Genomic DNA, 15,508 nt, shown 5'->3' with positions numbered 1-15,508 from the left:
TCAAGAACTTATAAGCTGCAACAAGACATTTTTTGACAAACCGTAACATAATCGACCACTCGGATTCTGGGAAGCCAAAAATGGATCCCCAATGCCACTGGCTCTGCTGAGACCACTTTATTCCTATTCACGTAAATACCAATAGTACGAGATCTATGGGATACATGCCTTCATTATAGTGAAAGTGCTTTAAACTCAGTATGGATGTTTTGAAGTGTAAGCTAAGTATTCAAAATCTTTAGAATGAAAATGCAATAATTCCATGAAAAATAAATTCAAATCATTTGTGATGATGAAGCAGCATTATTAGGAGATTCCAAAACCAATTGAGAGAAAAATAGCATTGTTAAACATTTTGTAGTTCGCAAATCCTGGATCTCAGATTTGGAGCTCATCGGCACCAAAACACGATTTGTCTTTTCTCTCCTTACCCTTCAGTCAAGTCAAATTAACTTTACACTATGTTGGAACAGGAAGCAATTTAAACCACAGTATTTATTTATTACACTCCTCAAATCGAACTAAACTCCACCTGACACCAGAAAAATATCAGCATTACTAACTCAGAAAGTCCACATCTAGTATCAGCAACATGTCAGTCTTGAAGCAAAACTATCTTTGCCTTGGTTTCCAGCAAAGTCTCCAGGGTTTGTTAAACATTTCTACCTACTGCAGATCTCTCAATGCTGCTGCCTACTTGCCACAGTGTTATCCATCCCCTATTAAAAAAAGTTTGGTCCCATACTAATCGCAGATATCTACCCAGTTAATTCAGGTTATGCCTCTCTGAACATTCCACTCCAAGGCAAGATAGTATCTCCTACCTTTCACATGCAATGCCGTGGATTGCTACAGCTGCCTAGAAACACACAGGCTCACAATTTGTTTTATGTGGGACAAAATAGCACATGACAAGTTTGTTTCCCTCTGAAGTATCCACTCATATCAGTAAAATGTAGGGAGCAGAGTGGCACAGCGGATGTGTGCTGGGCCCATATCAGCAAAATGTAGGTAGCAGAGTGGCACAGCAGATGTGCGCTGGGCCCAGATCAGCAAAATGTAGGTAGCAGAGTGGCACAGCGGATGTGCGCTGGGCCCATATCAGCAAAATGTAGGTTGCAGAGTGGTGTAGCGGATGCGTGCTGGTCTCATATCAGCAAAATGTAAAATCCAACCTGAATCAATGCAATTGACTGTTTTGGAGCAGAATCTTTTTTTAAAGATTTTTAAAAATTCCTCAATATGTTTAAGAGTGGTAACCTGGTGCAATTTGATTAATACAGCTGAAAATGGGTTTGTCACAAAAAAATGCATTTTAATCAGTGTCTAGTCCACCATCAATTTTAAATCAAAATGACAAGAAAATCTCTACAGAACAATTTACTAGTTATCATAACATACAAAATAGGAGTAGACTATTCTGCCCATCAACTCTGCCCTGCCATTCATTAAGATCATTGCTGATCTGATTGTGGCCTTAACTCTGCTTCCCTGTCCGCCCCCCATAAACCTCGACTACCTTATCAAACAAAAGTCTTTTAAAAAATAAATTTAGAGTACCCAATTATTTTCTTTCCAGTTATGGGGCAATTTAGCCTGGCCGTGGCCGATCCACCTAACCTGCTCATCTTTGGGTTGCGGGGGGCGAGACCCACGCAGACACAGGGAGAATCAATCACAAATCTAACTCTGTCTTGAGCGTATTCAACGACCCAGCCTCTGCTACTCTCTGTAGAAGAGAATTACAAACACAAATTACCTTCCTGGAGAAGGAACTCCTCCTCATCTCCATCTTAAATGAAAATACAATTTGCACAGAACAAAATTTGCACTTGAAATTTCACGATCCTTTGCACTTGTTTGACTGATTCTGGATTAATTGTGCAAAAACATTTCACTATCTTTTACGCTTGTTTGTCCGATTCTGGATGAATTGTGCAAAAGCAAAAGTGCAACCTAGCAGAAACTCCTGCTGAAATATTAAAGAGCTCCACTTGGAACAACAGCCTTGTGAACTGTACATTTTCCCCCACTGGACTGGTGGGTCATTGCACTTTTTTTGGAACCTCGTTGACGGCAAAATAGTTAGTGCCTACAAAATAGTGAATGACCGCAGTTCAACATAATGCGTCATCTCTGAAGCTTTTCCAAGGCATTTCTCAAAGCATAATATCAGCCTTTCTTCTTCCTAACTGTTAGGTCAAAGATTGACTGATAATGTATTCTCAGGGATATATAGTCTAAATTATCACCCTTTCAGGCTAAACAGGATGCATGGTTCAAGTAATAGGAATGATTGGACAAATAAAAACGCAATGTAGGTTATAAACCACAAATCAATGGTCTCTTTCTGAACAACTGAAATAAAGCCGGTTATTTTGTCATCAGCTTTTATGAAAGACTGAAACAAAAATGTTAAGATAGTCACCAAAAAGTGTTCTCGGTGTGTTCAGTGTATCCAGTGAGCAACTGAACATCCTGACTAGCAACATCCGAGGTTTCATTCTCAGTGTGCACTGAGCAAATTGATCTCACTGGAGTGGTTTTAATGCCTTTCAATGCCCCTAAATTAAGGAGAGGAATAGACACAATCTGCCCTTGAAATCGAACCAATTACCCTTGCTGGAAGTGAATACATGTAGATATTGGACAAAGTCTCCCCAACTTACAGTAGATGAATACCCCAACAATACTTAGTACTAATATTCAAGAGGAATACTTGGGGTGCTGGAGGACAGACAACACCTCTAGAATCCCATCAATTTCAGGGTGCGAGAGTACGGGAGGGAGAAGGGAGAAAATTAAAAGTAAAGACCTCTAAACACAAGCACCTCTTTTAAAAAAAAAAAAAAAAATCCAGTGGTGCAGTGGGTTAGCACTGCGGCCTCACAGCACCGAGGTCCCAGGTTCGATCCTGGCTCTGGGTCACAGTCCGTGTGGAGTTTGCACATTCTCCCCGTGTTTGCATGGGTTTCGCCCCCACAACCCAAAAATGTGCAAGCTAGGTGGATTGGCCACGCTAAATTGCCCCTTAATTGGAAAAAATGAATTGGGTACTCTAAATTTTTTTTTTTTTAATCCAGTATGGGATTGAACTATTGCTGAAGTTCCATGTTGGAGGGTAGAGGGGAACAAATTCTCAAAAGGAATATTTTGGCTTTACAATTATTTCATTTCTCACTACAGGGAAACAAAACTAGTTAATCGACAGACAGAAAATCAGTAGCATTCAATTATCAAAAAATAGCTAAACAAGCTAGCAGAATAGAGTTTATCTTTATAGGACCTAAACACCATTAACAAGACATGTTTCTGCCTCAAAATGTATAATAGCTTTGGTGTATTTCATTTGGTGTCTCTCCTGCTGTTTATACAAGCCAAGGGAGCTTCATCATCCCGGCATTATAAAGTAGAAACTACTTTTACATATAACAATCAAACTTAATTTGGAATCAGTTCACGACTATTGAAGCACCTTCTGACTAGCAACCTGCACTCAAATCGAGACAACAAAAAATTCTATTATAAATACAAATAGAGTCGAGGGGTTGAGGACTCAGCCTGGTTAAATGGCAATATTATCTGTCTCATTTCCAATAAACTGATGCAAAACACTTAAATGTGATACCATCCAAAGATGATCAGAATAAGAGAGAAAAGGAAACAAATCACATCGGTAGGACAGTGCTTTTGAGCTTTAGTTAGTTAAACTCTTGTGGGTATCCGAGTTAATTCTGTAACTCACTTCATGAATTGACCCTCAATTTCTTACTGCAGAACAATAATGTAAAGACAGCACAAATAACCTTCGCACTCTGAAGCTACTAGTATTATCTCAGAACATTTCTGCATCCAAAATTAATGAATTTACCTGACATCTGAGATGATGATGAGATGTTCACAGTCACCCTGATGACAATATAAGTAAGGATAGCCAACTTTAATGCACATGTCATTGAATGTGTAGTCCTCCATTTTAGCTGTACTAAATTTCCCACAACCTCTGTCGTGGGACTCTGCCCATTCAATAACGTTCCTAAAAAGGCAGTAAATAGAGATCATCTTATAGATCAAAACAGATTGTGAAATCATAAGGATACAAGTGAATTTGACGATGTAAATGGAGGAAGCAGTATTTATATAATTAAGTTAAGCTAATTTGTAGATTAATCATTACCCATTAAGCTTATTAGACTGACAACCATTCATCAACACACAGGTCTAGTGAATTACCAGAGGAGGATATGAAATTGGATAGTGGCACTGTCCTGGTATCGTAGCCAACATACCTCTTAACCAATTTTTTTAAATGGAAGTTAACGATCATGGCACAGCCAATACTTTCCTGAGCATAAAAGCTAAACACGAGTTAGCTTGTATATCATAAAATCTTTCCCTGGGATCAAAACAGTAGAAAAATGGATTTGATTGCTGATATGAATTACAACTCACTTGGAATTACAACATTTTTTTGCTGTCTCAAGTTATAGTCATTGCTACTTTTCATGCTGTATTCCTCCCCCTTTCATAGGTGGAGTCTCTTGTTAAATATGATTTAAATTAAGAAACTTCCTTAGCCAAAATTTGTTGGGGATTATTTGATATGTATATCTGTATATGTGGATAACATTTCTGCAGTTACAGCACACACTACACTTTCATCTCTGCTTTTGATGCCCCAAATCACTCTCTCTCACCCTGGTTCCTTTCCAGAGTGCACATCTCTTATTTCTGTTCCGTTAAGTGCATGGGATGTAGACAGTGAGGGATGAGGCAAACGACGGATTTTGCCATTCACTGCCAGATCTGGCTGGACCATAAAGCACCCTCAGATCCTGCTCTCCTTTGCCAAAACTGCCCACTATTACAGGGTCACCCTGGAATACAAAGGTAACCCCAGGCTTCACTGCTGCAAACCATCTTCTTAAAATCCTCTCTCCTGTCTGCACCCTCATCACTAAATGTGAAGCACTTATGGACTTAGCTTGTCACCAAGGTTGGCCCCAACTGATCAACTGCCCTTGTAACTTAGCTCTCTTCCCCAAGCCCACCAGGCAAACGTCCTCTAAGATTCTCCTCTCCCTAACCTCAAGTTAACATCTTTTTCCAGCTTCTCTTCTACCCCATCATATGTCCATATCACCCCAAGCCTTCCGTAAAGTTACCAGAGTCTATCTTTGCTGTAGCACATCTGCTGCTGAAACCTGTGCCCTCAAGCATCGACCATTCCGGTGCATTCCTGGCTGGTCTCTCAAGTTCTACCCTCAAAATATGAGGTTATCCAAAAGTCTGCTGCCCAAATCCCATTCAATCATCAACGCTACGTTCACTAACCTACAGTTGTTCCTGTTTATGCGAGGATTCGCCCCTCCATATTTCTACAATCTCCTCCAGCCTGACCACTCTCTGGAGATTGTTGCAATCCAATTCTGGTATTTCAGCATCCCCGATTTTAATTATTCCACCTTTGTACTGTCTGCTGCTTAATCCCTACCTTTTTGACCATGATTTTGATCATCTGCCCCAATATCTCCAGATGTAGGTAGATGTCAAATTTAGCTTGATAAATCTCCTGTGAAGTGCCTTGGGTTGCTTTATACTTTGAAGGCTCTAATGAATTCAAGGCAAATATTTACAAATGCCATGCATTGGATGACCTCAACTAATGGGTCAGGAAAGGAAGTTACACTGCATTGTGAAATTTTGAGAGAGCCACTGTACCTGCTCAAATCTCTGCACTCAGAATATCTCGCGTCATTATAGAAGGTTCCTTCAAAGAAGAAAAATGCCGACTTGTACAAGTCCTATAAAAAGTGAGATTGAAATTTTTATTAATTGCCTAGTTAATTTTTGATATTAAAAAGACAAGTAAATTAGGTGAAACAACAGCCATTAGCAATAAGTGGAAAAAATGATTTTAATGAGAATGGAACTAGGAAAGTAAACTGAAGCAATTTACTGACAGATATATAAACTGAACAACAGGGGAAACATTTAAAATGTTGAGTAATAGAATCCATGAGAAATGTATCCCATTAAAAAGCATGACCAAATTAACGTGTAGTAAACTAGCTAGATATAACGAGGGGTCTGCACAATGATGATGGGGAGAAACTGCTACTGTTCCTACCCAGGCGGTTAAGGTCTGGAATGCACTCCCTGGAAATGTTGTGGAGACATGTCCAATCGAGGCATCCAAGAAGATTACTTGAAAGAAACAATGTGCAAGGGTATGGGGAAATGCCAGGGGAATGGCATTAAAGTCTTGGTGCTCGTTTGGAAAGTTGGTGCAGATACGATGAACCAAATGCCTCCTTCTGCGGCATAATAATCCTTTGATTCTGTGACATTGGCCGGAATTCTTCAGCCGTTGGGATTCCCTTTTCCTGCAGGCAGCACACCCACGGGTTTCCTGGCAGCATGGGGTGGCTTTAATGGAAATCCCACTGACAAGCGGCGGGAGTAGAGAATTCCACCAGCAGCAAACGATGCGCTACTGGGAAACATTCAGCTGGGGGACCGGAGAATCCCACGCATCATGTATTTTTAAAAAAAGGAAAATATGAAACGAAAAGGCAGAAATTAAATCCATACCCCACAATAATAGAACAAAGGGGAATACACAAAAGTTGTAAAAGAAAAAACAATTAGTAAGCCAAAACAAAACCATAACATTTAATTATATACAATATAATAGTGAGATACTCGGAATACAAAAATAAAATCAACCCCGGGATATGGCCACTAATGAATGCTCACAATAAACTTACAGGTAATGACAGTGAAATTGGCAGAAATATTGCATTCTTTCCTTCAGTATTTACTAGGGTGATTAAAATAGCAGATATAACATTAGAAGAGATTGATAAAAATACTTTCATGACTTCCAGTGACAGGGATGTGCTGAGCAGTCGCACATCAGGTGGCTCTCCTCCAGAATACAATCAAATATGCACTTTTAGACAAATTTAGCCCGAATATTCAGACTTATTTCACCCACAAGGGAGAGACTAATGCAGTATGCCAGCGGGTGGGAGCTCAAGAGGATGCAGAGAAGGTAGAAGCGGAGGAAAAGGTTAAGAGCAGCGGGTGAGCAAGATGGTGGACCCACAAGGTGAGGAGACCTCAGCCACACTGGAGTGAGGGAGACCGACGACTTGAACAGCCCTCCCCCCCCCCCCCCCCACTTCCGGCGGAGAGAGAGGCGATTAAAGTAGCGATCCAGTTGGCAGTCAAGGTGGCAGTGATGGAGGCGTTGGTCGCCATGCAGACAGTGATTGACGGAATGGAGAAGAAACTGGAGCTCAGGGAAAGACGATCCTAAAGCTTCGATGGGCCAGAGCGACAGAATTGTTGCTCTGGAGGCCAAAATAAAAGGTTGGTGGCAACCCAGGGGGCCTTGAAGGGGAAGGTCAAGGGTCAGGAGAATCGGTCTCGGCACCAGAATATCCGGATCGTGGCACTGCCAGAGGGGATTGAGGGCAGGGACCTGACAGACTATGTTGGCCCAGGTGCTGGGGAACTTAGTTGGGAGGGGCAGCTTCCCCAAGCCGCTGGAGATCGACAGGGAACACAGATCGCTCCGACCGAAGCCCAAGGCAGGGGAGCAGCCAAGGGCAATAATTGCCAAATTACATAGATACCAGGATCGGGAGAAGATCCTGCAGTGGACCAGACACAACTTCAAAAAGGGAAATAAGCAGGAACAGTTGGGAAGCCAATCCTGGTAACAGTCGCCGTGCACCAGACTTGAACTTGCCAGCCCTTCTTGACACATCCACATCAGTTTTCAGGGTTACCGATTATACTGATCAAATTGTTTTTTCTGTCAGATGGTTTGCTTCAACTGCTGACTAATGAATTAACATAAATGCATTGAAATTATTTTTTAAATGTCACACATGGTCCCATCATTGATAGAGAGAAACAGGGTTAAAATGTTGAGTCCAATATGACTCTTCTTCAGAACAGAGTTCTAGTCCAACCAGAACTAAGAAATTGATGGATATGGTTTTAGGGAATGAGCTTATTTTCTAATTACTAAATTAGACTGCAAAGATCAAACTACTCAACTGTAAAAAGTCCCCACCACACTGCTCCTTGCACAGAGTCTGATCCTGTCCTCCCCAGATGTCCACGAGTGAATTTTCAGCACAAGCCTTTGCATAAATATCTGTAGTGGCTAATTCTGCCTTATTATCTACCTGTTGGGTCCTCAGGGCACTGATATCAAATCACAACTGTCCCAGTTGAATACAAAAACAAGATAACTTGGGACCTTCCAGTTAATTCTGCAAATTTTTTTTCTTCCTTAAATTTGGAGTACCCAATTATTTTTTTCCCAATTAAGGGGCAATATAGTATGGCCAATCTGCCTACCCTGCACATCTTTGGGTTGTCAGGCTGAAACCCATGCAGACATGGAATGTGGAAACAGTGACCCGGGGTTGGAATTGAACCTGGGTCCTCAGCGCCACAGGCAGCAGTGCTAAGCACTGCGCCACCGTGCCACTCCATGTTTCTGCCAAATACAAGACGGTGCAGCATTGTCTAGGGTGGGCAAAGATCAACACAAGGTTATACACATGCACATGGCAATCAATGCAAGTAATAGTTAAAGTGAATGTGCTTCATCGCTGTTTAAACACAGCTGCTAAAATATTAATGAGTCGGTGTGCCTTGTAAACTCTGGAAATTTATTGTACTGCCATCCTTCAGTGGGAAATGCTTAATCTATTGCTATGTACACACCCATCTGGCTGGAAGCACCAAATGCCCAGAGCAGCTAGACAACAGTTATCCTGTGAAAAGCATCAAGGGATCATTCAAAGCCAAAACTTTGGGCAGTGCCATCAGAGACACAAGAAATACTCTCTCAAAGATGCCAAGAAATCCTTGAAAAATACCTGCAACAGGACTTGCAAGGCAACTTTGCTTGAAATGTGACCATATTTGACAGATGGAGATGCCCAGAGTTTAAGATTTTTTTTTTGCTTTCAGACGGCACTGACCCTTTTTCTGCTTTTAACGCATGATGCAATTTTGCATTCTGACAGTGCTGACCTTTGTTGTGTTATTGCCATCTATTCTGGACCAAAGTGTCCATCTTTAATACTGTCATTACCACTCCTTCTGTCTTGTGTTCCATGACATCTTTGTCATTTAATCTCTTCTGCCCTCCAAATGATCACAGACTTATTTTGTTCCATCTGCCCCTCCCACATTTTTCAACAACGCAATACTCATCACATTTCTTTTAAAAAATATATATTTATTAAAGTTTTTTAACACAATTTTTCTCCCTTACAAACAATAACCCCCCCCCGTAACAAAAAAACGAGAAATCGCGCAGAGCGAGATATATACATGGCAAAATTATATATTTACACAGCTTTGTACACTGGCCCTCTCCCATACGTGCCAGTTTCCCCAACCCTTCATGTTATTTCTTGCTCATCCACCCTCCCAGGCAGTACCCCCCGCCCCTCCTCCCCGGACATCTCCCCCCCCCACCAAGGTTGCTGCTGCTGCTGACCGACCTTCCTCTAACGCTCCGCGAGATGGTCTAGGAACGGTTGCCACCGCCTGTAGAACCCCTGCGCAGACCCTCTCAAGGCAAACTTAATCCTCTCCAACTTTATGAACCCAGCCATATTATTTATCCAGGCCTCCAGGCTGGGGGGCTTCGCCTCCTTCCACATTAGCAAGATCCTTCGCCGGGCTACTAGGGACGCAAAGGCCAGAATGCCGGCCTCTTTCGCCTCCTGCACTCCCGGTTCGTCCACTACTCCAAATATTGCTAGCCCCCAGCTTGGCTTGACCTGGACTTTCACCAACTGAGATATTGCTCCCACACCTCCTCTCCAGAACCCCTCCAGTGCCGGGCATGACCAAAACATATGGACATGGTTCGCCGGGCTCCCTGAGCACCTTCCACATCTGTCCTCTACCCCAAAGAACCTACTCAACCTCGCCCCCGTCAAGTGCGCTCTGTGAACCACCTTAAATTGTATCAGGCTGAGCCTGGCACACGAGGAGGAGGAATTAACCCTACCTAGGGCATCAGCCCACAGACCTTCCTCGATCTCCTCCCCCAGCTCCTCCTCCCATTTACCCTTCAACTCTTCTACTAGCGCTTCCCCCTCTTCTTTCATCTCTTGGTGTATTTTCGACACCTTGCCCTCCCCGACCCATACACCCGAGATCACCCTATCCTGAACTTCTTGTGCTGGGAGCAACGGGAATTCCTTCACCTGTCGCCTCACAAAAGCCCTCACCTGCATATATCTAAAGGCATTTCCCGGGGGTAACTTGAACTTCTCCTCCAGTGCCCCTAGGCTCGCAAACGTCCCGTCGATGAACAGGTCCTCCATTCTTCCAATCCCCGCCCGATGCCAGCTCTGGAACCCCCCGTCCATCTTCCCCGGGACAAACCGGTGGTTACCCCTGATCGGGGACCACACCGATGCTCCCATTGCACCCCTGTGCCGTCTCCACTGGCCCCAGATCCTTAGCGTTGCCGCCACCACCGGGCTTCTCATCACATTTCTACTTCTCTCCAGTTCCAAAGAAGTCAGATTGGATTTCAAACATTTATGCTGCTTCTCTCTCCACAGATGCTGCCAGACCTGAGGTTTTCCAACATTTTGTTTTTATTCAAGATTGGTCCATAAGCTTTTGTATACCGTGTCTAGATGGAACTCAAAGGTACAGAAATGCATACCTTGGAAATATGTTCTGGAGCTAGGTCTGGAGTGTTGCTGAATTCGCCACCAATTTGAAGGTCACTGACACAAGAGATGGCATCCCTGAGCTCAGTTAGCTTCTGACTGCCCAACACTAGCAGTGTATGGTGGGGCTTCTTCTCCCTGTGCTGTTGGTGAATAACTGAAATATTTCAATGGCATTACAATATCTTTGAACAAAATAAAATATTATTTTACTAAACAAAAACAGCACCAAATGGGCTTGCAAATTATGTAGCTGTCAGCAAAATGGAACTGTTTCTACATTAAAGTTTTGCCAGGAGTTTTTCTGTTAAAGTGCTTCGGAGCACACCAATGGCAAGTTTATAGTGACTAGCTGAGTTACAGAGATGGAGAACATTCTAGATTCAGTTTCCTAATAAGATGGTCTCAGCAACCATGACAGGAAAGCATAACAATCCGGCTCAGCATTCAGCACGAGAAAGTCCATTATCATAGATTATCATAGAATTTAGTGCAGAAGGAGGCCATTCGGCCCATCGAGTCTGCACTGGCTCTTGAAAAGAGCACCCTACCCAAGGTCAACACCTCCACCCTATCCCCATAACCCAGTAACCCCACCCAACACTAAGGGAAATTTTGGACACCAAGGGCAATTTATCATGGCCAATCCACCTAACCTGCACATCTTTGGACTATGGGAGGAAACTGGAGCACCCGGAGGAAACCCACGCAGACACGGGGAGGATGTGCAGACTCCGCAAAGTGAGCCAAGCCGGAATTGAACCTGGGACCCTGGAGCTGTGAAACAATTGTGCTATCCACAATGCTACCGTGCTGCCCTTAGAGTTACCTTCTACTTGTGATTATACAGCAGCCACTGCAAGAAGAGTCATTTGGATGTAAACCATAAAAAGGATCATGTGCAGCAGTAATGGCACTAATCAAATAGCCTGCTGATATTTAACAAGTGCCACATCAGAACATTACAGCATTAGTAATTAACATGCTAAACTTGACTTGGAGATCATTAATCAATAAAAGAACCTGAAAATGAAGAATCAGGAGTACTTCCTAAATGGTAAAAAGAAGCGGTGCATGTCCAAATGGACTTGGGGTAGACATACATAGATAAAACATTGTGGCCATCGACAGAATGATCATAGTACCATAAGGTTAAGGAACAATCTAGAATAAAAATACATAATTGCAGGAGGGCCAGTTCCAGTAGTAGGAAAACAAACTGGCCCCAGGTACATGGAAATCAAAGATTTGCAAATAAAACTGCAATTGAACACCGGATTGCTTTTAAAGAGATCGTTTGGGTAGAATTAAGGTACATTGCCATGAGGAGAGGTAGACAAACCAAGCCACAGTTTATGGGTGACACGAGATAGAGAATAAGATGAAGTAGGAAAACAGGTGGATATGAAAAGTGTACGGTTGATGATACAAGGCTGAATATAGATGTCCAGAGGGAAAGTGAAAAAGGAAATAAGAGACAGAGTGTATGGGAAGAGAGTGGCAGAAAGCAAAAATGTGAATCCAAATGTCTTCTACAGGCATATAAATAGTAAAAATCTAACAGGAGGGGGAATGATTACCAGAAAGATCTATGCATGGGGAGGCAGAGGGCATGACGGAAGATACCAAGTCAAGTATGTACTTTACATTCTTCTTTCCGAAAGAAGGAGATGTGCCACAGCAAAAGTCACAGTAAGTCACAGCAAAAAGGAAAGTAGTGAGATCTGGATAGGTTACGAAACGAAAAAGATATACTAGAAAGGCAGACTGATAAGTCAGGAGAGGATGGAATGTTTCTGGAGATGTTGAGGGAAGCAAGGGCAGAAATCATGGAGGCATTGGTAAGTCGTGCCAGAAGTCTGGAGAATCACAAATGATACACTTGTTCAAAAAACAATCCAAGGTTAAACAAAGCAATTACAGGCCAGTCAATTTAACCTCATTGGTGGGAAGTGGAAGAATTTAAACTCACCGCCCCAAAATAGGAGCCTGGTCTCTGGATTACTAATCCAGTGATGTTACCACTACGCCACTATTTCCCATGATTCAAATTAGAGCAGAAAACACCATAAACAGGTCAGTTCATTGTACTTCACACGCATATTTACTATCGCTCGTCAACCAAGGAAGTAAAGCACAATATTTGCTATTTTATTCAAACCTTCGGTTGATATCGAGTTGGGCTTTCAGCATAGTACTGAAATACAAAGTGAATGTTTTTTTTAATGTTGATACTGGAGGACCACTAGCAAATTTGGAGCACCAAATTTTTTATTACTGTGCTACTGATGGGCAGCACGGTAGCATTGTGGATAGCACAATTGCTTCACAGCTCCAGGGTCCCAGGTTAGATTCCGGCTTGGGTCACTGTCTGTGCGGAGTCAACACATCCTCCCTGTGTGTGCGTGGGTTTCCTCCGGGTGCTCCGGTTTCCTCCCACAGTCCAAAGATGTACAGGTTAGGTGGATTGGCCATGATAAATTGCCCTTAGTGTCCAAAAATTGTCCTTAGTATTGGGTGCAGTTACTGGGTTATGGGGATAGGGTGGAGGTATTGACCTTGGGTAGGATGCTCTTTCTAAGAGCCGGTGCAGACTCGATGGGCCGAATGGCCTCCTTCTGCACTGTAAATTCTATGATAATCTATGATTTTCATTGGAGCCCACTGGATTACCGTTGCATCGTGTGTGCTCACAGTGATGAGCATTTGCCACATAATATAGAGTCCATTCAAGTCGGCATTACATTAAAAATGTTTTTATTCTCCATTTTCACATTTTCCTTCAAAATTTACATCCCACCCACAAACAGTAAATGGTAACAAATACAAAATCAATCCCCTTAACAATACCAACGATCCCATCCTCCCAACCAACGGCCCACCTGTCAATATATGCATCCAATAAAACAAACCCTCCCACGGTGGCAACAAAAAACAGAAGGAGAAAAAGAAAAAGGAGTCCGGGACTGCCCATGGTCACCATTGACCTATAGAGTCGACTCTCCCTCCCCCCCCCTTCACTCAACACCCTCCAACCTCTGAAAGAGTACCGTACATGATACCCAAGAGTTGTACACCCCTCCCCCCCCCGCCCCCCAAGTCTCCAACTCCTCCTGTCCACTGCCTCTTGTAAAACTCCTCCCCCCAACCTCGGTTCCTTCCCCCCAACTTTCCACCCCGGCTAGACCACTCGGACCCTGTTCTGCCAGGCTCCAATGGCCGCAGCCCCTCCCCCCACCTCACTCCCGTTCACTGGCTGGCTTAAACCGGCCAGCGTGGAAGCCCCCGCCTGGGTCCCTTTCCCCCTTGCCCGGCCCTAGGAAAGCCCAGAAATCATCTTTTAGCACACAAACCCCGCATATCCACCTACACCCCAAAGAGCCCTCATTTCGAGTGAAAGTCTCATCACTTCCCTTGTCCAAATATATACATTGGCTCCTTTAGCCCATGCACCTGCAAAACAAAAAAAAAAAAAAGAGGAAAATACAGTCAGTCATGAGGTCACATCGGCACATGGCCATTTCTCAATTTCTCAGTTCTGCCACAGTCCCTCTGCCTTCGCAAACTCCTCCGCTGCTTCCGCCGTTCCAAAATATAAGTCCTTGAGCTTGTAAGTCACCCTCAGCTTCACTGGATATACAATGCCGCACTGCACCGTGCTAATGTACAGTGCCCTCTTCACCCGGTTAAGGCAGCCCGCGTCCTCGCCAGCTCCACCGTAAAGTCCTGGTATACACGTATACCAGCTCCAGCCCACTGCACCACCCGCTTCTGCTTGGCCCAGCTCAGGACCTTCTCCTTCACACTGTACCTACGGAAGCACAGAGTCACTACCCTTGGCGGCTCACTCGCCATTGGTACAGGCCTCCACGCCCGATGAGCCCGATCCAGTTCATATCGGGAGGGATCCTGCCCCTCCCCCAATAGTTTCGCCAGCATCGCAGCAAAATACTCAGTCGGCCTCAGTCCTTCAACTCCTTCGGGCAGCCCCAAAATCCTCAAATTCTGTCGCCTGGATCGGTTTTCCAGGTCTTCCATTTTTCCTCGCAGATCCTTGTTAATGTCCATCACCTTCCGCATCTCCTTCCCCATCGAGGCAAGTTGATCACCGTGCTGCAATAATGTCTCCTCCACTTCCTTCAGCGCCTCCCCTTGCTCACACACCTCCGCCACTGCGCTCGCCACCGCCTTCGTCACCGGGGAAATCGCCTCCTCCACCAGCGCATTCAAAACCTCTCTCATCTCCTTCCTCATTGTCTCCATGTATCTTGTAAACTGCCTTTTTAATTCCGCAGCCATCACCTTAGTTATTTCTTCAGCCGTAAGCAATGCGGCCTCCACTGGTGCTCCAGCCTCCATTTTCCTTGGTGACCCCGCGGTGACCTTTCCACTCCCCGACGGACCTTCAGCTGTTTTCTTTACGGATGATTTTTTGTTTACCCTCGACATTTTTCTTCTTCTTCACTGTGCCTTCACTGTTTCTTCCTGCTTTTGCCACCTCCGTGAACACTGGGACCGGGCTTAAAGCCCCGAAAATGTCGTTCCCGAACGGGAGCCCTCCATTGTGCGGCCGCCTCCCGCCCGCCGTCACCGGGAGTCTCCATCCAAGGGTGTTAAAGGAAGAACATTGAAACACATTATAGATGCCCCAACTATAATTTTCCAGAGTTCCCTAGATTCAAGAGTAGTCCCTCTGGATTGGGAAATTGCACATCACTCCACTTTAAGAAGGGTGAAAGCAGAAACCAGGGAAATATAGGCCAGATGGTCGAACATCT

General features: G+C 44.0%; 1 protein-coding gene across 2 annotated transcripts in view; it reads right to left on the bottom strand.

The window, feature by feature from the left end:
• Positions 1–15,508, bottom strand: part of snapc3 (small nuclear RNA activating complex, polypeptide 3) — a 46,738-nt gene that overhangs the window by 19,230 nt on the left and 12,000 nt on the right. The window contains exons 5-7 of one of the 2 annotated variants that reach the window (XM_072517059.1): positions 10,724–10,873; positions 5,722–5,804; positions 3,872–4,036 (exon numbers count right to left, since the gene is read on the bottom strand). In XM_072517059.1, the coding sequence (XP_072373160.1) occupies positions 3,872–4,036; positions 5,722–5,804; positions 10,724–10,873 (398 nt within the window). The remainder of the gene's footprint in view (positions 1–3,871; positions 4,037–5,721; positions 5,805–10,723; positions 10,874–15,508) is intronic. The other variant, XM_072517060.1, reaches the window with a different exon arrangement.

This window comes from Scyliorhinus torazame, chromosome 9 (assembly GCF_047496885.1).
Source record: "Scyliorhinus torazame isolate Kashiwa2021f chromosome 9, sScyTor2.1, whole genome shotgun sequence".
Lineage (NCBI taxonomy): Eukaryota > Metazoa > Chordata > Chondrichthyes > Carcharhiniformes > Scyliorhinidae > Scyliorhinus > Scyliorhinus torazame.
Note: the sequence above shows the minus strand (reverse complement) of the source record. Positions and strands in the feature narration are given on the sequence as shown.